Genomic DNA, 22,680 nt, shown 5'->3' with positions numbered 1-22,680 from the left:
ACTCCTCCAGTGTCAGTGAGTTGCATGATCTCATGGTCATAGGAACATATATTTGACATGCAGAAAACGATAGCAATAAACTTGATACGATCATATGCTACGCTTATAGTTTGGGCTTGTCCATCATATCATTCTCCTAATGATGTGATCCTGTTATCAAATGACAACTCATGTCTATGGCTAGGAAACCATAGCCATCTTTGATCAATGAGCTAGTCCGGTAGAGGCTCACTAGGGACATGTTATTATCTATGTATCCACACATGCATTTGAGTTTCCAGTCAATACAATTATAGCATGGATAATAACAATTATCATGAACAAGGAAGTATAATAATAGCCACTTTATTATTGCCTCTAGGGCATATTTCCAACACTTCCTTGTTGCACCACCAAAACTCTCTGGTCAACAAGTTAATATGTTCAAGAGGTCGTGGGGAAGCTCGCAACATGACATGGAGTAAACAGGAACTGTCCGTGCAATAGATTTAATCAAAACTTCCTTACCACCCGCTGACAGCATCTTCTCCATCCACCCCTTTACCTTGTTCCACACTCTATCCTTCAAGAATTTGAAAGCTCCATTCTTATGGTTTCCCGCATCAGATGGCATTCCTAGATACCTAACTGAAAGCGATTCATTTGTACTGTTCAATGCATTCTTTACCTTGGTTCTGAGAGAAGTTGGACATCCTTTACTGAAGAACACGGAGGATTTTGATAAGTTTATTCTTTGACCAGAAGCATTGCAATAATTATCCATCAGGGAAGACAACTCATTTGCTCCAAAAGAACTGGCTTTGACAAACAAAGAGATATCATCTGCAAAAAGCAAGTGGCTTATCGGCGGTGCCGACGGAGGTACTCGAATTCCACAGAGGTGCGGTGATTCATCTTGGGTTTTTAAGAGACACAAAAGGCCCTCCGCTGCAAGCAAAAATAGGTATGGAGAAATTGGGTCCTTCTGTCGAATCCCCCTGGAAGATGTGAATTCCTCCGAAAACTTCACCGAGGTTACCATCCTCATAATTGAAGCAACTCACGATGGTGCAAAGCCCATCTTAGTTATGATAGCTTTAAGATAATTCCACTCAACTCGACCATACGCTTTCATCATGTCCAATTTGATGGCACAAAATATGTTCCTTTGTGTTTTTTTTCTCTTCATAAAATGCAAGCACTCATAAGCGGTTATAATGTTATCCGTGATTAAGTGCCCAGTAATGAAAGCAGGTTGCTCTTCAGAGATTATAGCAGGCAAAATATGTTTAAGTCTGTTTGACAAAACTTTGGAAACAATCTTATATAGCACATTGCACAGGCTAATAGGCCTGAACTGGGATAAATTAGTGGGGTCCTTCACCTTCGGTATTAAGACAAGAATTGTTTCATTAATTACCTCAGGACTCTCCTCTCTGTGAAGAATGCGCAACACAACTTGAATACTTTTATATGAGTTGGGACATATTTCAATAGGAAAACTTACAATAGATTTGCTTTATGTGGTTAAACAAGTCTTATAAGTTGAATAAACCTTTTATTTGACATGAACTTTTGTTAGAAATGGTGAAAACTATTTCTTATATATTTTATATATAGTTTTTTCTTCAAAATAATCTTATTACTTAATAGGTTATATTTATTTCAAAAGTTATAAATTATTATTTGTTGGTTTCTAAATTTGTTTTTTTTAATACTAACAAACCGGCCCATTTGCCCACACCACCTCGCATGAGGTCGACAGACCGGGGTGAGCTCGTCTAGCAAAACGGTCTCAGAGGCGGCAGGAGCTAGGTAAAGCCCAGCTATATCAGCACAGGTGGGCCTAAAACTAAAGCATCTGGCCCATATGTAGCGCAGGCACGGAAGAGCCCGTGAGAAATCAAAACCAGCAAAAGAGCACACCCAGATCTCGTGCACCTCCTCCTCATCCCCTTCCTTCCACTTGACAGGTCTCTCCACACCCGCGGCTGCAGTCCACACCCAAACCCTAGCCGTCGCGTCGGCAGCTTCCACCGCCATGGACGACCCCGCCGCCGCAGCCACCGCCGCCGCCACGGAGGTTGGTGCGCCCGCATCCCCGCCCCCGCCGGCCGCCGAGGAGGCCGATGCCTCGGCGGAGGCGGAGGCCGTCCCGGAGGCGAAGAGGTGGCCCGGGTGGCCTGGGGACAACGTGTTCCGGATGGTTGTGCCCGTGCTGAAGGTCGGGAGCATCATCGGGCGGAAGGGCGAGCTCATCAAGCGTCTCGTGGAGGAGACCAAGGCCAGGGTCCGCGTCCTCGAGGGCCCTGTCGGCGCCACCGAGCGCATTGTGAGTACCCACAAACTTTAGCTAGCGTTTGCCCTTTCCTGTCAGGAATCCGTTATTGACTAGTTGGGGATTGAAATACCTGATGGTTAGATTGATTGGCACTTTGGAATTACAATTTTTCTCTGTTCTACATGTCCAATTGGTGCTGCAAGCAATGGTTGCTGGAATCCTGGTAAATAGGTTGGTGGTTAATGTGCTTTGACATAGCTCGGAGTGTCTCAGCCTACAGTGCTATTTTGATTCGCTGATACATGAAATAGACATAAGGGTATGTGGGAGGCTGGAGGCATCGAACCAAATTGACATGCACGCAAGGTTTACGAGTCGATGAGTCGACAAGTCGTTCTGAGGTTGAGACTCATAGACTAAGCGTGACTAATCGACACTGAAGTTTCGACTCATAGACTAGTCGACACTGAAGTCTAGTCGACCCTGAAGTTGAGACTCATAGACTAGTCTACAGACTAGTCTTGACTAGTCCTTGGACTCATAATCCATGATTGCACGTCAATTTCATCTAATATACGACTGTGCCATTTATTGTGGTGAACCGTACATGTACTTGCTAGGGTGGTGTGTTATATCTTAGAGAAGGGGAGATGTGAAAAAAAGAAGTATAACCGCTGACATATTTATAGGTGGCCTTCATAACATGTTCCTGAAAAGTCAGTTTGGTTTGCTCAGTGTTGTGCACAGAGAGTTGTTTTGTATACCTATTCCATCTATCTATTACTCCATATTCCCACAAAAGATTCCTAAGTTTTGTCTTAAAAAGTTTGACCAAGTTTATAGAAAAAATATCAAACATCTATAATACCAAATAAATCTGCTATGAATAACATATTTCTTGATGAATATATTGATATTGATTTTGTATTGTAAATGTTAAAATGTTTTCTATAATCTTGGTCAAATTTAAGAAAGCTTGACTTATGACAAAACTTAGGGGATCTATTTTGTGGGAAGGAGGGAGTATTGTGTGAATTGATTGCCATTTCTTTTGGTAGGATAAAGTTAAATAGCGAACTACTCCCTCCGTCCCATATTACTTGTCGCTCAAACTGCTGGATACATCCGTTTGAGCGTCAATTAGTATGGGACGGAGGGAGTATTTATGTACTTGATGGTGTAAATCATTTGTATTATATTCTTCTGTTAGTGGGTATGTTTTATTACTCTTGCATGCCTGATGATCTCCTTTGGATTCACTGAGTAAACCATGGCTCTTGGACATTCCAGGTTTTGGTGTCTGCAAAAGAAGATCCGGGCTTGGAGCTGCCTCCAGCTGTGGACGCTCTGATTAGAGTTTTTAAACGTGTCAATGGAATAACAGATGGAGCTGCTGAAGGTACCCAGACAGCTGCTGCACCTGGTGTATGTGCTGCCCGGTTGGTGGTTCCTGGAGCTCAAGCAATTAACCTCATTGGGAAGCAAGGTGCTTCAATTAAGGCAATTCAGGAGGGCACAGGTGCTACAATAAGGGTTATATCAGTAGGTAATATGTCCTTGGCTGATGTATTTTATATTGATACACAAATACTTCCGTATATCAGTTGATTGTCTTGCCGTTGGATTTCTGCTCTAGCATTTCTATTAGGTGTTCCATGTCCCAGCACAAAAAGAAATGTTTATCATACTCCCTCTAATCCATAATGTAGTGCATATATATTTTTTGAAAAGTCAAACTTTGCAATCTCTGACCAGGTTTCTAGAGAAAACTATTTGTACCTACAGTACCAAATATATATTATATGAAAAATATGTCTTATGATGTATCTAACGAAATGTATTTGGGTTCATGATGTAGATACGTTCATCTAAACACTTGGTCAAAGTTTGCAATGAGGTTAATTTGAACTAAAACCACGACAAGAATTATGGAACAGAGGGAGTACATGTTAAGAATGAACCGTATTATACTCCCTCCGTTCCTAAATATAAGTCTTTGTAGAGATTCCACTATGAACCACATACATATGTCACAAAATGAGTGAATCTACACTCTAAAATGCATCTATATACATCCGTATGTAGTCCATAGTGGAATCTCTACAAAGACTTATATTTAGGAACGGAGGGAGTAGGTCACAGAAGATATGGAAATTGGAATGAATTTAAACTAGGAAAGAAAATCGTTGCATAGAAATGGTGAAGGTTCATATTTCTACACGTGTGAAGTGTGAACACATTATGCACTTTAAAAAGCATATGCTTATTTGTGATATTATTTAATAGCTCAAGTATCCATTATTTTTTCTGTTGTGTTGTGCAATGCTATGCATAATATATATACTATATGACTCACCGTGGGTATAAATTTGTGTAGATGATCGAGATCGGCCTTTCTATGTATCTGACGATGAGAGGATAGTTGAGATACAGGGTGAAACAGAGAAAGTTCTAAAAGCACTGCAAGCAGTTTCTAATCATCTCCGGAAGTTTTTGGTTGACCATAGTGTACTTCCATTGTTTGAAAAGACTGTAAGCACATATATTTTAACGCATGCTATGCTTCGCCATATTGTTTCTAATACATAGTATTTCCTATTCTCTTATCAGAATGCCCCAGTAAGTCAAGATCGCAGTGCTGAAACTTGGAATGATATGCCACATCATTCAATTGTTTCTACACAAGTAAATCAACAACCTGAAGTGCGTGATGAATATGTTCTTCCAATGAAAAGGGACCATTTATATCTTGAACGGGAGCCGCTGGTAGAACATAACATTCATCGCTCAGGTGTGTCATTATATGGGCGAGATCCTGCCTTGTCAGCATTACGACCTTCTGGAATGCATGGTGCTGGCCCTCTACTTACACAGGTATTTCTTTGTCTATGTTTCTGCATGTAGGGTCAGTTCTTTTGGGCGGCTTAAAAAATAAGCTGCCTCTCCCCAGCTTAAAAGTTAAGCCGCCCCTTAAATTTGTTGAGACTTTTAAATTAGTTATCTCATAACTAGTTTAGAAGCCCCAATGAATATGAAAGACGGCTTATGAAAAAAGCTGGGGAAGAGGCGGCTTATTTTTTAAGCTGCTAAAAGAACAGGCCCGTACTCTCTTTTCTTCCTATAAGACATTTGGTTTAATAATAATCCGTGGGCTTTCTTTTTTCCAAGTCACAGTGTCCATTCATGTTTAGTATGCATCCCATCCATCATTTTTTTCTGGGAAACGACATAATTAGTTGTTTGCAAATAGAGCCTAACGTTTGTTTACATTGTACTGTTGCTGATAAGAACAAATGGGTTGCAGATAACACAAACCATGCAAATCCCACTTACCTATGCAGAAGATATCATAGGAGTCAAAGGAGCGAACATTGCATACATACGGGCTAACAGTGGTGCTGTTGTCACAATTCAAGAGAGTTTGGGAAGCCCTGATGATATAACTGTTGAAATAAAGGGGACGTCGTCCCAAGTACAATCTGCCCAACAGCTTATCCAGGTAATAGACATCGTACATCTTTTTCTTGATCAAAATGCCATCTTTTAGCAAGATCAAAACTCTCATATATGTCCTCTTCATTCAGGACTCCCTGGCTGCGCACAGAGAACCTGTGAGGAGCAGTTACGCAGGATTAGATCCGTTATATAGGTCCAGCTACCCGTATGGCAGCTCGGCCTACCCGTCATCATCGCTGCCATCTTATTCTAGCATGGACGGGAGTGGATATTCATCGTCAGGTCTCGGTGGTTACGGTTCCACTTACCGCTACTAAGCTGGTAGCTGTTTGCCATCAAGCTAGCGGCCACCCTGTATCCGCTCCTGGGTCATCGTTGTGTATGTCAGCAATAGTTTGCTCTGCTGGCTTCATGTTCCTCAGGGTGGTACTGTTATAGTCGTATTGAATCAGGGTGCGTGTTTTAGTGTCTACTTGGTTTGTAGATGTTCTTATTTCGAGGAAGTCTGTTCTAGTCTTTCTGTGTGCTGACTGATTTGATGATAATCTGCCTATGCCCAAAGGAATGTAATTCAACGTGTTCATTTGTGGGTGCAATGTTTTTCAATAGCGCCAATTGGTGAAAAAGAGCAGTATAACAGCCTCGTCCTATGGCGACATTGTGGTTTGATACAAAATAATCATTTCTTTTAAATTGCCTCCAGTATTGAAAGAGCAGTATTGAAATTGCACATTGCATGGCCTTAAAGTACATTTAGTTTTGCTTGTTTTTTTTTTTTGTAAATCTGACATAATTTCCATTATGGTTTTGCTAAGACAAGGTTTTAACCAACAATTATTCTATCAAATACGTAATTTATGTGACAAATTTGATGTCACTAAGATTCACATCATATCTTGATGTAGTGTAATATGTTTGGTCAAAGCTTTGTCTCAAGGAACTACTCCCTCCGTCCTCCGTCCCATAATGTAGGACGTTTTTTGACACTAGTGTAGTGTTGAAAAACATCTTACATTATGAGACGGAGGGAGTAAATTATACTAACAACTACTTCCTCCATTTCTAAATATTAAGTCTTTTTATAGACTTTAATACGGACTACATATGTAGTAAAATGAGTGAAGCTACACTCTAAAATACGTTTATATACATTTGTATGTAGTTTATATTAAAATATCTAAAAAGACTTATATTTATGAACAGAGGGAGTAGTATCTATTTTGAAAATGGTGGCAGCACGTATGCTTAGCATGGATATGAGAATCAGCTTTTGTCTCCCACAAGCCTATTTTGCCCGTTAACTCCAAAGATAGAAAAGAGAGCTATCACTGAGAGCCTTATTTGAGAGCAGTTTTTTGCGCTATACAAACATTTTTTTGGACGGCTGCAATTTGTTAGTATATCGAACATTGGCCGCCGGTGCATATCTCGTCATGTCTTCGCTACAAGCAGTGTATTTCTATGGAGGGGAGGAAATCTGAAATTGTAAGATAGACAAATTTATTAACTGAAACACTCAAAGTGCAACCTAAACAACCAACACTCCAATTCATCCAAACACGACCATACAACATGCTCAAACATAACAATTATCAATTAGATGATTAGATCGTATGATTCTCACTTTAAATCATTGGTAGTGACACCTTGCGGTCAATATCGGTGGCAACGACGCAACATCTCACTAGGGCTGCATCTTTGCGCTAAGTTCTCACCAACCTGGCAACCTCCATGCCGAGGATACGTTTGTCCGCCTCGGGCTCCCTGCACCCGCAACCCTAATGCCTACCTTAAGCAACAGCCCCCCTCCATAGTCGCTTGGGCGCCAAGAGAACCATGTCACATGTATCTTCCTATGATGATCTACTAAATACCCCTTTCGAGATTTTGTCTAGCGACAACACTAGATAAAAGATTGATGGATGATCAATCCATTTGCTCCCACAACATCGTCGATGTTGGAAGCTCGGGGATAATGTCGATGTTGGGGAATAGGGGCAACCATTAGAGATGTGAGGGTAACTATTACTATTTTTGTGCATATGGATTGACATGGAGCATGTTAGGGGTTGTTAGAGCAGATGAGTGTGGTACATCGAGAGGTCACTTGTCTGCGCACTCGAGCAAAGGTTGGGCATAACTCTTGAACACGACCACAAACTTTGCTTTAATAGTAAAAATAAGGGAAAAGCCGCCCTTCAGCTGGAGGAAAACTCCAATGCATCATCCGCCTCCCCTAAACAACACGTGTCTCCATGGTCCACCCATATCTCTCTTCCTTGTTGAAAATATGCCCTAGATGCAATAATAAACTGGTTATTATTATATTTCCTTGTTCATGATAATCGTTTATTATCCATGCTTTAATTGTATTGACCGGAAACTCAAATACATGTGTGGATACATAGACAACAACATGTCCCTAGTAAGCCTCTAGCGGACTAGCTCGTTGATCAAAGATGGCTATGGTTTCCTAGCCATGGACATGAGTTGTCATTTGATAACGGGATCACATCATAAGGAGAATGATGTGATGGACAAGACCCAAACTATGAACGTGGCATATGATCATATCAAGTTTATTGCTATCATTTTTCCGCATGTCAAGAATATGTTCCTATGAACATGAGATCATGCAACTCACTGACACCACCGGAGGAGTGCCTTGTGTGTACCAAACATGGCCACGTAACTGGGTGACTATAAAGGTGCTCTACAGGTATCTTCGAGGGTGTCTGTTAAGTTGGCATGGATCAAGACTAGGATTTGTCACTCCGTATGACGGAGAGGTATCTCAGGGCCCACTCGGTAATACAACATCACAATAAGCTCGCAAGCAATGTGACCAATGAGTTAGTCACGGGATCTTGTATTACGGAACGAGTAAAGAGACTTGCCGGTAACGAGATTGAACTAGGTATGAAGATACCGACGATCGAATCTCGGGCAAGTAACATACCGATAGACAAAGGGAACTGCATACGGGATTAACTGAATCCTTGACATCGAGGTTCGACCGATAAGATCTTCGTAGAATATGTAGGAACCAATATGGACATCCAGGTCCCACTATTGGTTATTGACCATAGAGGTGTCTCGGTCATGTTTGCATAGTTCTCGAACCCGCAGGGTCTACACACTTAACGTTTGGTGACGGTATAAGTACAGTTGAGTCATTATGGTGGTTACCAAAGGTTGTTCGGAGTCCGGATGAGATCCCGGACGTGACGAGGAACTCCAAAATGGTCCGGAGGTGAAGATCGATATATTGGACGAAGGGTATTGGAGTCCGGAATTGTTCCGAAGGTACGGGTGATGACCAGCGTCACCGAAAGGGGTTTCGAGGGGCCTCGACAAGTGTTGGGGGGGCATGGGCCAAGGGGAGGGGGCAAACCAGCCCACTAAGGGGCTGAGCGCCCCCTCACCCCATCTCACATAACCAGGAGGGTTGGGGGCGCCCCCCTAGGGCTTCCCATCTCCCGGTTTGGGGGCAAGTCACCATAGGGGAGATCCCATCTGCCCTGCCCCCCCCCCTAGGAGAAACCCTAGGGGCGCCACCCCTCCTTCCTTCCCCTATATATAGAGAGGTAGAGAGAGGGCAGCCGCACCCCAAGAGCACATCTCCACGCCACGACGCTACCTCTCCTCTCCCTCGCATCCCTCTTCCTCTCCATAGCGCTTAGCGAAGCTCTGCTGAGATTCTTCCACCACCACCGCCACCACGCCATCATGCTGCTGGAGGACTCAAGCTACTACTTCACCATCGCTCACTGGATCGAGGAGGTGAAGGCGTCATCAAGCCGTACCTATGTTGAACACGGAGGTGCCGTCCGTTCGACACTTGGATCGGAGTTCGTGGGACGGATCATGATTGGATCGCGAAGATGTTCGACTACATCAACCGTGTTTCTTAACGCTTCCGCTTAGCAATCTACAAGGGTATGTAGATGCAATCTCTCCTCTCGTAGATGTTCATCTCCTAGATTGATCTTGGTGAGTGTAGGATTTTTTTTGTTTCCCATGCAACGTTCCCCAATAGTGGCATCATGAGCTAGGTCTATGCATAGATGACATCACAAGTAGAACACAAAGGAGTTTGTGGACGTTGATATTCAGATTGCTTCCTTGGTCTTTTCTTGATTCGGCGGTGTTGTGGGATGAAGCGGCCCAGACCAACCTTACATGTCCAGGTACATGAGACCGGTTCCATCGACAGACATGTGACTTTTTTATTGCATAAAGATGGTTGGCAGGTGTCTGTCTCTCCCACCTTAGTTGAATCGGATTCGACAAAGGCGGTCCTTGCAGAAGGTTGAATAGCAACTTGCATATCACCATTGTGGCTTTGCGTAGGTAAGAATCGTTCTTGCTAGATACCCATAGCAGCCACGTAAAACATGCAACAACAATTAGAGGACGTCTAACTTGTTTTTGTAGGGTATGTTGTGATATGATATGGCCAAAGACATGATGAGATATATTTGATGTATGAGATGATCATGTTTGTAATAGTTTATATCGACTTGCATGTAGATGCATACGGCAACCGACATGAGCCATAGGGTTGTCTTTAATTATTATATGACCTGCATGTCAATCATTAAGCGCTATGCAATGCTTTACTTTATCGCTAAGCGGTATCAATAGTAGTAGAAGCATGGTTGGCGCGACAACCCCGATGGCGGCACGATGATGGAGATCATGGTGTCATGCTGGTGACGATGGAGATCATGTCGGTGCTTTGGATATGGAGATCCAAAGCACAAGTTGATGGCCATATCATGTCACTTATGATTTGCATGTGATGTTAATCCTTTTATGCACCTTATTTTGATTAGGACAATGGTAGCATTATAAGGTGACCCGTCACTAAAATTTCAAGATAAAATTGTGTCCTCCCCAAGTGTGCACCGTTGCGAAAGTTCGTCGTTTCGAAGCACCACGTGATGATCGGGTGTGATAGACTCTATGTTCACATACAACGGGTGCAAGCCAGTGTTGCACATGCGGAACACTTGGGTTAAACTTGACGAGCCTAGCATCTACAGACATGGCCTCGGAACACAAGAGACCGAAAGGTCAAACACGAGTCATATAGCAGATATGATCAACATGGAGATGTTCACCATTGAAACCGCCTCATCTTACGTGATGATCGGACTTGGGTTGGTGAATTTGGATCGTGTTACACTCGGATAACTGGAGGGATGTTGATTTGAGTGGGAGTTCTTAGGTAATATGATTAATTGAACTCTTATCATGAACAATAGTCTAAAGTTGCCTTTGCAAATTTATGTTGTAGATCAATGGCTCGCGCAGTAGCTCCCCTAAATTTCAATGCATTCCTAGAGAAAGCTAAGCTGAAAGATGATGGAAGTAACTTTGTGGACTGGGCCCGTAATCTGAGGATTATCCTCACGGCTTCCCATAAGTCTTATGTCCTTGATGCACCGCTTGGTGCACCACCCCCTCCAGCGACTGTGGACGTTGTGAACACCTGGCAGTCGCGTGTTGATGACTACTCAATAGTTTAGTGCGCCATGCTGTATGGCTTAGAGCCGGGACTTCAAAGGCGTTTTGAATGTCATGGAGCATATGAGATGTTGCAAGAGTTGAAGTTTATCTTTGAGAAGAATGCCCAGATCGAGAGGTATGAGACCTCCGATAAGTTCTATGCTTGCAAGATGGAGGAGAACGGGTCTGTTAGTGAGCACATTCTCAGAATGTCTGGGTACTACAACCGTTTGGCTGAATTGGGAATTGAGCTCCCGCCAGAGGCTATCACTGACAGAGTTCTTCAATCGCTACCACCTAGCTACAAGAGCTTTGTGTTGAACTATAACATGCAAGGGATGAACAAGTCAGTCTCCGAGCTGTTCGCGATGCTAAAAGTTGCTGAGTCAGACATCCCGAAGGAGCATCAAGTGTTGATGGTGAATAAAACCACTAGTTTCAAGAAGAGCAAGGGAAATAAGGGAAACTTCAAGAAGGGTGGCAAAACAGTTGCTCCTCCCATGAAGAAACCCAAGGCTTGACCCAAGCCAGAAACTGAGTGATTCTATTGCAAGGGAACTGGCCACTCGAAGCGGAATTGCCCCAAGTATCTGGCCGACTAGAAGGGGGCCAACATCAACAAAGGTATATATGATATACATGTTATTGATGTGTACCTTACCAACTCTCGTTGTAGTGCTTGGGTATTTGATACCGGTTCGGTTGCTCACATTTGCAACTGAAAGCAGGAACTACGGAATAGACGGAGGCTGGCAAAGGACGAAGTGACAATGCGCGTGGGAAATGTGAAATGGTTCCAAGGTTGATGTGACACCGTCGGCACGCTCGCTCTTCGATTACCATCGGGATTAGTGATGAACCGGAATAATTGTTATTTAGTGCCTGCGTTGAGCATGAACATTATATCTGGATCTTGTTTAATGCGAGACGGTTACTCATTTAAATCAGAGAATAATGGTTGTTCTATTTATATGGGTAATATCTTTTATGGTCATGCACCCATTGTAAGGGGTTTATACTTATTGAATCTCGATAGTGATGATACACATGTTCATAACATTGATGCCAAAAGATGTAGAGTTAATAATCATGATACCACTTGTTGGGGAACGTAGCAGAAATTCAAAATTTTCCTACGAGTCACCAAGATCTATCTATGGAGAGACTAGCAACGAGGAGAAGGAGAGTGCATCTACATACCCTTGTAGATCGCTAAGCAGAAGCGTTCAAGAGAACAGGGTTGAAGGAGTCGTACTCGTCGTGATCCAAATCACCGGAGATCCTAGTGCCGAACGGACGGCACCTCCGCGTTCAACACATGTGCAGCCCGGTGACGTCTCCTAGGCCTTGATCCAGCAAGGAGAGAGGGAGAGGTTGAGGAAGACTCCATCCAGCAGCAGCACAATGGCGTGGTGGTGATGGAGGAGCGTGGTAATCCAGCAGGGCTTCGCCAAGCACCGTGAGAGACAAGGAGAAAGAGAGGTAGGGCTGCACCAGGGAGAGGTGGAAACTCTTGTGTATGGCAGCCCCAAAACCTCAAGTATATATAGGGGAGAGGGAGGGGGCTGCACCCCCTCTAGGGTTCCCTCCCCAAGGGGTGCGGCAGCCCCTAGATCCCATCTAGGGTGCGGCCAAGGGGGGAAAGAGGGGGAAACTTACCCCCCAAGAAAGGTGGGTGCGCCCCCTTCCCCAAACCCTAGGCGCCTTGGGCCCTTGTGGGGGAGGGGGGGCACACCAGCCCACATGGGGCTGGTCCCCTCCCACACTTGGCCCATGCAGCCCTCTGGGGCCGGTGGCCCCACTTGGTGGACCCCCGGGACCCTCCCGGTGGTCCCGGTACGTTACTGATAACACCCGAAACTTTTCCGGTGACCAAAACAGGACTTCCCATATATAAATCTTTACCTCCGGACCATTCTGGAACTCCTCGTGACGTTCGAGATCTCATCCAGGACTCCGAACAACATTCGGTAACCACGTATATCTATTCCCTATAACCCTAGCATCATCGAACCTTAAGTGTGTAGACCCTACGGGTTCGGGAACCATGCAGACATGACCGAGACGTTCTCCGGTCAATAACCAACAGCGGGATCTGGATACCCATGTTGGCTCCCACATGTTCCACGATGATCTCATCGGATGAACCACGATGTCAAGGACTCAATCAATCCCGTATACAATTCCCTTTGTCTAGCGGTATTGCACTTGCCCGAGATTCGATCGTCGGTATGCCGATACCTTGTTCAATCTCGTTACCGGCAAGTCTCTTTACTCGTTCTGTAACACATCATCCCGTGATCAACCCCTTGGTCACATTGTGCACATTATGATGATGTCCTACCGAGTGGGCCCAGAGATACCTCTCCATTTACACGGAGTGACAAATCCCAGTCTCGATTCGTGCCAACCCAACAGACACTTTCGGAGACACCCGTAGTGCACCTTTATAGCCACCCAGTTACGTTGTGACGTTTGGTGCACCCAGAGCATTCCTACGGTATCCGGGAGTTGCACAATCTCATGGTCTAAGGAAATGATACTTGACATTTAGAAAAGCTTTACCATACGAACTACGATCTTTGTGCTAGGCTTAGGATTGGGTCTTGTCCATCACATCATTCTCCTAATGATATGATCCCGTTATCAACGACATCCAACGTCCATGGTCAGGAAACCGTAACCATCTATTGATCAACGAGCTAGTCAACTAGAGGCTTACTAGGGACATGGTGTTGTCTATGTACTCACACATGTATCTGAGTTTCCTTTCAATACAATTATAGCATGGATAATAAACGATTATCATGAACAAGGAAATATAATAATAACTAATTTATTATTGCCTCTAGGGCATATTTCCAACAGTCTCCCACTTGCACTAGAGTCAACAATTTAGTTCACATCACCATGTGATTAACACTGATAGGTCACATCGCCATGTGACCAACATCCAAAGAGTTTACTAGTGTCACTAAACTAGTTCACATCACCATGTGATTAAGACTCAATGAGTTCTGGGGTTTGATCATGTTTTGCTTGTGAGAGAGGTTTTAGTCAACGGGTCTGCAACATTCAGATCCGTATGTATTTCGCAGATCTCTGTGTCATATTGTAAATACTGCTTCCACACTCCACTTGGAGCTATTCCAAATGGTTGCTCCACTATACGTATCCGGTTTGCTACTCAGAGTCATTCGGATAGGTGTTAAAGCTTGCATCGACGTAACCCTTTACGCCGAACTCTTTATCACCTCCATAATCGAGAAACATTTGCTTATTCCTCTAAGGATAATTTTGACCGTTGTACAATGATCGTTCCTGGATCATTCTTGTACCCCTTGACTGACTCATGGCAAGGCACACTTCCGGTGCAGTACACAACATAGCATACTATAGAGCCTACGTCTGAAGCATAGGGGACGACCTTCGTCCTTTCTCTCTCTTCTGCCGGGGTCGAGCTTTAACTCTTAACTTCATACCTTACTACTCAGGCAAGAACTCCTTCTTTGACTGATCCATCTTGAACACCTTCAAGATCATGTCAAGGTATGTGCTCATTTGAAAGTACCATTGAGCGTTTTTTGATCTATCCTCATAGATCTTGATGCTCAATGTTCAAGCAGCTTAATCCAGGTTTTCTATTGAAAAACACTTTTCAAATAACCCTATATGCTTTCTAGAAATTCTACATCATTTCTGATCAACAATATGTCAACAACATATACTCATCAGAAAATCTATAGTGCTCCCACTCACTTCTTTAGAAATACAAGTTTCTCATAAACTTTGTATAGACCCAAAATCCTTGATCATCTCATCAAAGCGTACATTCCAACTCCGAGATGCTTACTCCAGTCCTTAGAAGGATTGCTGGAGCTTTGCATACTTGTTAGCGTCTTTCAGGATTGTCAAAAACCTTTTGGTTGCATCATATACAACCTTTCCTCAAGAAACCTGTCAAGGAAACAATGTTTTGACATCCTATATGCAAGATTTCATAAATAATGTAGTAACTGCTAATCCAATTCCAACAGACTCTTAGCATCGCTACGAGTGAGAAAGCCTCACCGTAGTCAACTCCTTGAACTTGTCGGAAAACATCTTTAACGACAAGTCGAGCTTTCTTAATGGTGATACTTACCATCATTGTCTGTCTTCCTTTTAAAATCCATCTTTACCCAACAGCCTTACGACCATCAAGTATTTCTTCCAAAGTCATGGATCCTCTCTCGGATTTTATGGCCTCGAGCCATTCGTCGGAATCCGGGCCCACCATCGCTTCTCCATAGCTCGTAGGTTCATTGTTGTCTAGCAACATGACCTCTAAGACAGGATTGCATACCACTCTGAAGTAGTACGCGTCCTTGTCGACCTACGAGGTTCGGTAGTGACTTGATCCGAAGCATCATGATCACTATCATCAGCTTCCGCTTCAATTGGTGTAGGTGCCACATGAACAACTTCCTGTGCCCTGCTGCACACTGGTTGAAGTGATGGTTCAATAACCTCATCAAGTCTCCACCATCCTCCCACTCAATTCTTTCGAGAGAAACTTTTCCTCGAGAAAGGACCCGTTTCTAGAAACAATTATTTTTGCTTCCGGATCTGAGATAGGAGGTATACCCAACTATTTTGGGTGTCCTATGAAGATGCATTTTTATCCGCTTTGGGTTCGAGCTCATCAACCTGAAACTTTTTCACATAAGCATCACAACCCCAAACTTTTAAGAAATGACAACTTAGGTTTCTCCAAACCATAGTTCAAACGGTGTTGTCTTAACGGAATTACGTGGTGCCCTAATAAAGTGAGTGCGATTGTCTCTAATGCTTAACCCATGAACGATAGTGGTAATTCGATAAGAGACATCATGGTACGCACCATATCCAATAGGGTGCAACTATGATGTTCGGACACACCATCACACTATGGTGTTCCAGGCGGTATTAATTGTGAAACAATTTCCACAATGTCTTAATTGTGTGCCAAAGCTCGTAACTCAGATACTCATCTCTATGATCATATCATAGACATTTTATCCTCTTGTCACGATGATCTTTAACTTCACTCTGAAATTACTTGAACCATTCAATAATTCAGACTTGTGTTTCATCAAGTAAATATACTCAGCATCTACTCGAATCATTTGTGAAGTCAGAACATAACGATATTCACTGCATGCCTCAGCACTCATTGGACTGCACACATCAAAATGTGTTACTTCCAACAAGTTGCTATCTTGTTCCATCTTACTGAAATCGAGGCTTTTCAGTCATCTTGCCCATGTGGTATGATTTGCATATCTCAAATGATTCAAAATCAAGTGAGTCCAAACGATCCATCTGCATGGAGTTTCTTCATGCGTATACACCAATAGACATGGTTCGCATGTCTCAACCTTTTCAAAAACGAGTGAGTCCAAAGATCCATCAACATGGAGCTTCTTCATGCGTTTTACACCAATATGACTTACATGGCAGTGCCACAAGTAAGTGGTACTATCATTACTATCTTATATCTTTTGGCATGAAAATGTGTATCACTACGATCGAGATTCAATAAACCATTCCTTTTAGGTGCAATACCATTGAAGGTATTATTCAAATAAATAGAGTAACCATTATTCTCCTTAAATGAATAACCGTATTGTGATAGACATAATCCAATCATGTCTATGCTCAACGCAAACACCAAATAACAATTATTTTAACACCAATCTCGATGGTAGAGGGAGCGTGCGATGCTTGATCACATCAACCTTGGAAACACTTCCAACACATATCGTCGGCTCACCTTTAGCTAGTCTCCGTTTATTCCATAGCTTTTATTTCGAGTTACTAACACTTAGCAACCGAACCGGTATCTAATACCCTGGTGCTACTAGGAGTACTAGTAAAGTACACATTAACATAATGTATATCCAATATACTTCTATCGACCTTGCCAGCCTTCTTATCTACCAAGTATCTAGGGTAATCCTGCTCCAGTGGTTGTTCCCCTTATTACAGAAGCACTTAGTCTCGGGTTTAGGTTCAACCTTGGGTTTCTTCACTGGAGCAGCAGCTGATTTGCCGTTTCATGAAGTATCCCTTCTTGCCCTTGCCCTTCTTGAAACTAGTGGTTTCACCAACCATCAACAATTGATGCTCCTTCTTGATTTCTACTTTCGCGGTGTCAAACATCGTGAATACCTCAAGGATCATCATATCTATCCCTGATATGTTATAGTTCATCACGAAGCTCCAGCAGCTTGGTGGCAATGACTTTGGAGAAACATCACTATCTCATCTGGAAGATCAACTCCCACTCGATTCAAGTGATTGTTGCACTCAGACAATCTGAGCACAAGCTCAACGATTGAGCTTTTCTCCCTTAGTTTGCAGGCTAAGAAAATCGTCGGAGGTCTTATACCTCTTGACGTGGGCACGAGCCTGAAATCCCAATTTCAGCCCTCGAGACATCTCATATGTTCCGGGATGTTTCGAAAACGTCTTTGGTGCCTCAACTCTAAACCGTTTAACTGAACTATCACGTAGTTATCAAAACGTGTATGTTCGATGTTCGCAACATCCACAGACGACGTTTGGGGTTCTGCACACTGAGCGGTGCATTAAGGACATAAGCTTTCTACTGATCGCATAATCGCTACTGTCAACTTTCAACTATATTTTCTCTAGGAACATATCTAAAACAGTAGAACTAAAGCGCGAGCTATGACATAATTTGCAAAGGGCTTTTGACTATGTTCAGGATAATTAAGTTCATCTAATGAACTCCCACTCAGATAGACATCCCTCTAGTCATCTAAGTGATTACATGACCCGAGTCAACTAGGTCGTGTCCGATCATCATGTGAGACGGACTAGTCATCATCGGTGAACATCTTCATGTTGATCGTATCTACTATACAACTCATGCTCGACCTTTTGGTCTCTTGTGTTCCGAGGCCATGTCTGTACATGCTAGGCTCGTCAAGTCAACCTAAGTGTTTCGCGTGTGTAAATCTGGCTTGCACCCGTTGTATGTGAACGTTAGAATCTATCACACCCGATCATCACGTGGTGCTTCGAAACGACGAACTTTCGCAACGGTGCACAGTTAGGGGGAACACTTTCTTGAAATTTTAATGAGGAATCATCTTATTTACTACCGTCGTTCTAAGCAAATAAGATGCATAAACATGATAAACATCACATGCAATCAAAAAGTGACATGATATGGCCAATATCATTTTGCTCCTTTTGATCTCCATCTTCGGGGCTCCACGATCATCATCGTCACCGGCATGACACCATGATCTCCATCATCATGATCTCCATCATCGTGTCTTCATGAAGTTGTCTCCCCAACTATTACTTCTACTACCATGTCTACCGGTTAGCAATAAAGTAAAGTAATTACATGGCATTGTTCAATGACACGCATGTCATACAATAAATTAAGACAACTCCTATGGCTCCTACCGGTTGTCATACTCATCGACATGCAAGTCGTGATTCCTATTACAAGAACATGATCAATCTCATACATCACATATCATTCATCACATTCTTTTTGACCATATCACATCACATAGCATGCCCTGCAAAAACAAGTTAGACGTCCTCTAATTGTTGTTTGCATGTTTTACATGGCTGCTATGGGTTTCTAGCAAGAACGTTTCTTACCTACGCAAAAACCACAACATGATATGTCAATTGCTATTTACCCTTCATAAGGACCCTTTTCATCGAATCCGATCCGACTAAAGTGGGAGAGACTGGCACCCGCTAGCCACCTTATGCAACAAGTGCATGTCAGTTGGTGGAACCTGTCTCACGTAAGTGTACGTGTAAGGTCGGTCCGGTCCGCTTCATCCCACAATACTGTCGAAACAAGATTGGACTAGTAACGGTAAGCATATTGAACAAAATCAACGCCCACAACTACTTTGTGTTCTACTCGTGCAAATAATCTACGCAATAGACCTAGCTCATGATGCCACTATTGGGGAACGTAGCAGAAATTCAAAATTTTCCTACGAGTCACCAAGATCTATCTATGGAGAGACTAGCAACAAGGAGAAGGAGAGTGCATCTACATACCCTTGTAGATCGCTAAGCGGAAGCGTTCAAGAGAACGGGGTTGAAGGAGTCGTACTCGTCGTGATCCAAATCACCGGAGATCCTAGTGCCGAACGGACAACACCTCCGCGTTCAACACACGTGCAGCCCGGTGACGTCTCCCATGCCTTGATCCAGCAAGGAGAGAGGGAGAGGTTGAGGAAGTCTCCATCTAGCAGCAGCACAACGGCGTGGTGGTGATGGAGGAGCGTGGTAATCCAGCAGGGCTTCGCCAAGCACCGCGAGAGACAAGGAGAAAGAGAGGTAGGGCTGCGCCAGGGAGAGGTGGAAACTCTTGTGTATAGCAGCCCCAAAACCTCAAGTATATATAGGGGAGAGGGAGGGGGCTGCGCCCCCTCTAGGGTTCCCTCCCCAAGGGGTGCGGCAGCCCCTAGATCCCATCTAGGGTGCGGCCAAGGGGGGGGAAGAGGGGGAAACTTGCCCCCCAAGAAAGGTGGGTGCGCCCCCTTCCCCAAACCCTAGGCGCCTTGGGCCCTTGTGGGGGGGCGCACCAGCCCACCTGGGGCTGGTCCCCTCCCACACTTGGCCCATGCAGCCCTCTGGGGCCGGTGGCCCCACTTGGTGGACCCCCGGGACCCTCCCGGTGGTCCCGGTACGTTACCGTTAACACCCAAAACTTTTTCGGTGACGAAAACAGGACTTCCCATATATAAATATTTACCTCCGGACCATTCCGGAACCCCTCGTGACGTCCGGGATCTCATCCGGGACTCCGAACAACATTCAGTAACCATGTATATCTATTCCCTATAACCCTAGCGTCATCGAACCTTAAGTGTGTAGACCCTACGGGTTCGGGAACCATGCAGACATGACCGAGACGTTCTCCGGTCAATAACCAACAGCGGGATCTGGATACCCATGTTGGCTCCCACATGTTCCACGATGATCTCATCGGATGAACCATGATGTCAAGGACTCAATCAATCCCGTATACAATTCCCTTTGTCTAGCGGTATTGTACTTGCCCAAGATTCGATCGTCGGTATGCCGATACCTTGTTCAATCTCGTTACCGGCAAGTCTCTTTACTCCTTCCGTAACACATCATCCCGTGATCAACCCCTTGGTCACATTGTGCACATTATGATGATGTCCTACCGAGTGGGCCCAGAGATACCTCTCCGTTTACACGGAGTGACAAATCCCAGTCTCGATTCGTGCCAACCCAACAGACACTTTCGGAGACACCCGTAGTGCACCTTTATAGCCACCCAGTTACGTTGTGACGTTTGGTGCACCCAAAGCATTCCTACGATATTCGGGAGTTGCACAATCTCATGGTCTAAGGAAATGATACTTGACATTTAGAAAAGCTTTAGCATACGAACTACGATCTTTGTGCTAGGCTTAGGATTGGGTCTTGTCCATCACATCATTCTCCTAATGATGTGATCCCGTTATCAACGACATCCAATGTCCATGTTCAGGAAACCGTAACCATCTATTGATCAACGAGCTAGTCAACTAGAGGCTTACTAGGGACATGGTGTTGTCTATGTACCCACACATGTATCTGAGTTTCCTTTCAATACAATTATAGTATGGATAATAAATGATTATCATGAACAAGGAAATATAATAATAACTAATTTATTATTGCCTCTAGGGCATATTTCCAACACCACTTTCTTGTGGCACTGCTGCTTAGGTCATATTGGTGTAAAGCGCATGAAGAAACTCCATGCTGATGGACTTTTGGAGTCACTTGATTTTGAATCACTTGACACATGCAAACCATGCCTCATGGGCAATATGACTAAGACCCCGTTTTCCAAAACAATGGAACGGGTAAGCCCGTTGTTGGAAATCATACATACTGATGTGTGTGGTCCGATGAGTGTTGACGCACGAGGTGGATATCGTTACTTTCTCACCTTCACTGATGACTTGAGTAGATACGTGTATATTTACTTGATGAAGCATAAGTCTGAAACGTTTGAAAAGTTCAAGCAATTTCAGAGTGAAGTTGAGAATCATCGTAATAAGAAGATTAAATTCCTACAATCTGATTGAGGGGGAGAATATCTGAGTTATGAGTTTGGCAATCACTTAAGACAATGTGGAATTGTTTCACAGTTGATGCCACCTGGAACACCACAGTGTAATGGTGTGTCTGAACATCATAATAGTACCTTATTGGATATGGTGCGTTCTATGATGTCTCTTGCCAATCTACCACTATCATTTTGGGGTTGTAAATTAGAGATAGCTGCATTCACTTTAAATAGGGCACCATCTAAGTCCGTAGAGATGACACCGTATGAACTGTGGTTTGGCAAGAAACCTAAGTTGTCGTTCCTTTAGGTTTGGGGTTGCAATGCTTATGTCAAAAGGCTTCAGCCAGAAAAGCTCGAACCCAAAGCGGACAAATGCGTCTTCATAGTATACCCAAAGGAGATGATTGGTCATACCTTCTATCTCAGATCCGAGGGCAAAGTGTTTGTCGCTGAGAACGAATCCTTTCTTGAGAAAGAGTTTCTCTCGAAAGAACTGAGTGGGAGGAAAATATAACTTGATGAGGTTGTTGAACCTTTACTTCAACTAGTGAATAGTGCAGTGCAGAAAGATGTTTCTATGACACCTACGTCAGTTGAAGAGGAAGCTAATGATGGTGATCATGAGGTTTCAGATCAAGTTACTATTGAACCTCGTAAGTCGACAAGGATACATACTGCTCCTGAGTGGTATGGTGATCCTGTCTTGGAAGTCATGTTGTTGGACAACAACGGTAATGAACCTACGAGCTACAGAGAAGTGATGGTGGGCCCGGATTCTGACAAATGGTTAGAGGCCATGAAATCCGAGATGAGATCCATGTATGAAAACAAAGTATGGACTTTGGAAGTACTACCTGAAGGGCGAAAGGCCATTCAGAATAAATGGATCATTAAGAAGAAGACGGACGCGGACGGTAATGTCACCGTCTATAAAGCTCGACTTGTGGCAAAGGGGTTTTCACAAGTTCAAGGAGTTGACTACGAAGAGACTTTCTCACCCGTAGTGATGCTTAAGTCCGTCAGAATCATGTTGGCAATAGCTGCATTTTTCGATTATGAAATCTGGCAGATGGATGTCAAAACAGCGTTCCTTAATGGTTTCCTTAAGGAAAAATTGTATATGATGCAACAGGAAGGTTTTGTCGATCCAGAGAATGCTGACAAAGTGTGCAAGCTCCAGCGATCCATTTATGGACTGGTGCAAGCAAATCAGAGTTGTAATATTTGCTTTGATGAGGTGATCAGAGCGTTTAGGTTTATACAAGTTTATGGAGAAGCTTGTATTTACAAGAAAGTGAGTGGGAGCTCTGTAGGGTTTCTTGTGTTA

At 43.6% G+C, this 22,680-nt stretch overlaps 1 protein-coding gene across 1 annotated transcript; it reads left to right on the top strand.

Annotated features, from left to right (window-relative positions):
• The first annotated feature begins 1,900 nt into the window (after positions 1-1,900).
• On the top strand, positions 1,901-6,299 carry LOC123128241 (RNA-binding KH domain-containing protein PEPPER). Its single transcript, XM_044548199.1, has 6 exons — positions 1,901-2,311; positions 3,551-3,806; positions 4,638-4,792; positions 4,871-5,134; positions 5,565-5,759; positions 5,845-6,299. The coding sequence occupies exons 1-6, from the start codon at positions 2,021-2,023 to the stop codon at positions 6,031-6,033; spliced, it is 1,350 nt and encodes a 449-aa protein (XP_044404134.1). The 5' UTR covers positions 1,901-2,020; the 3' UTR covers positions 6,034-6,299.
• The last annotated feature ends 16,381 nt before the right edge of the window (positions 6,300-22,680 follow it).

This window comes from Triticum aestivum, chromosome 1B (assembly GCF_018294505.1).
Source record: "Triticum aestivum cultivar Chinese Spring chromosome 1B, IWGSC CS RefSeq v2.1, whole genome shotgun sequence".
Lineage (NCBI taxonomy): Eukaryota > Viridiplantae > Streptophyta > Magnoliopsida > Poales > Poaceae > Triticum > Triticum aestivum.
Note: the sequence above shows the minus strand (reverse complement) of the source record. Positions and strands in the feature narration are given on the sequence as shown.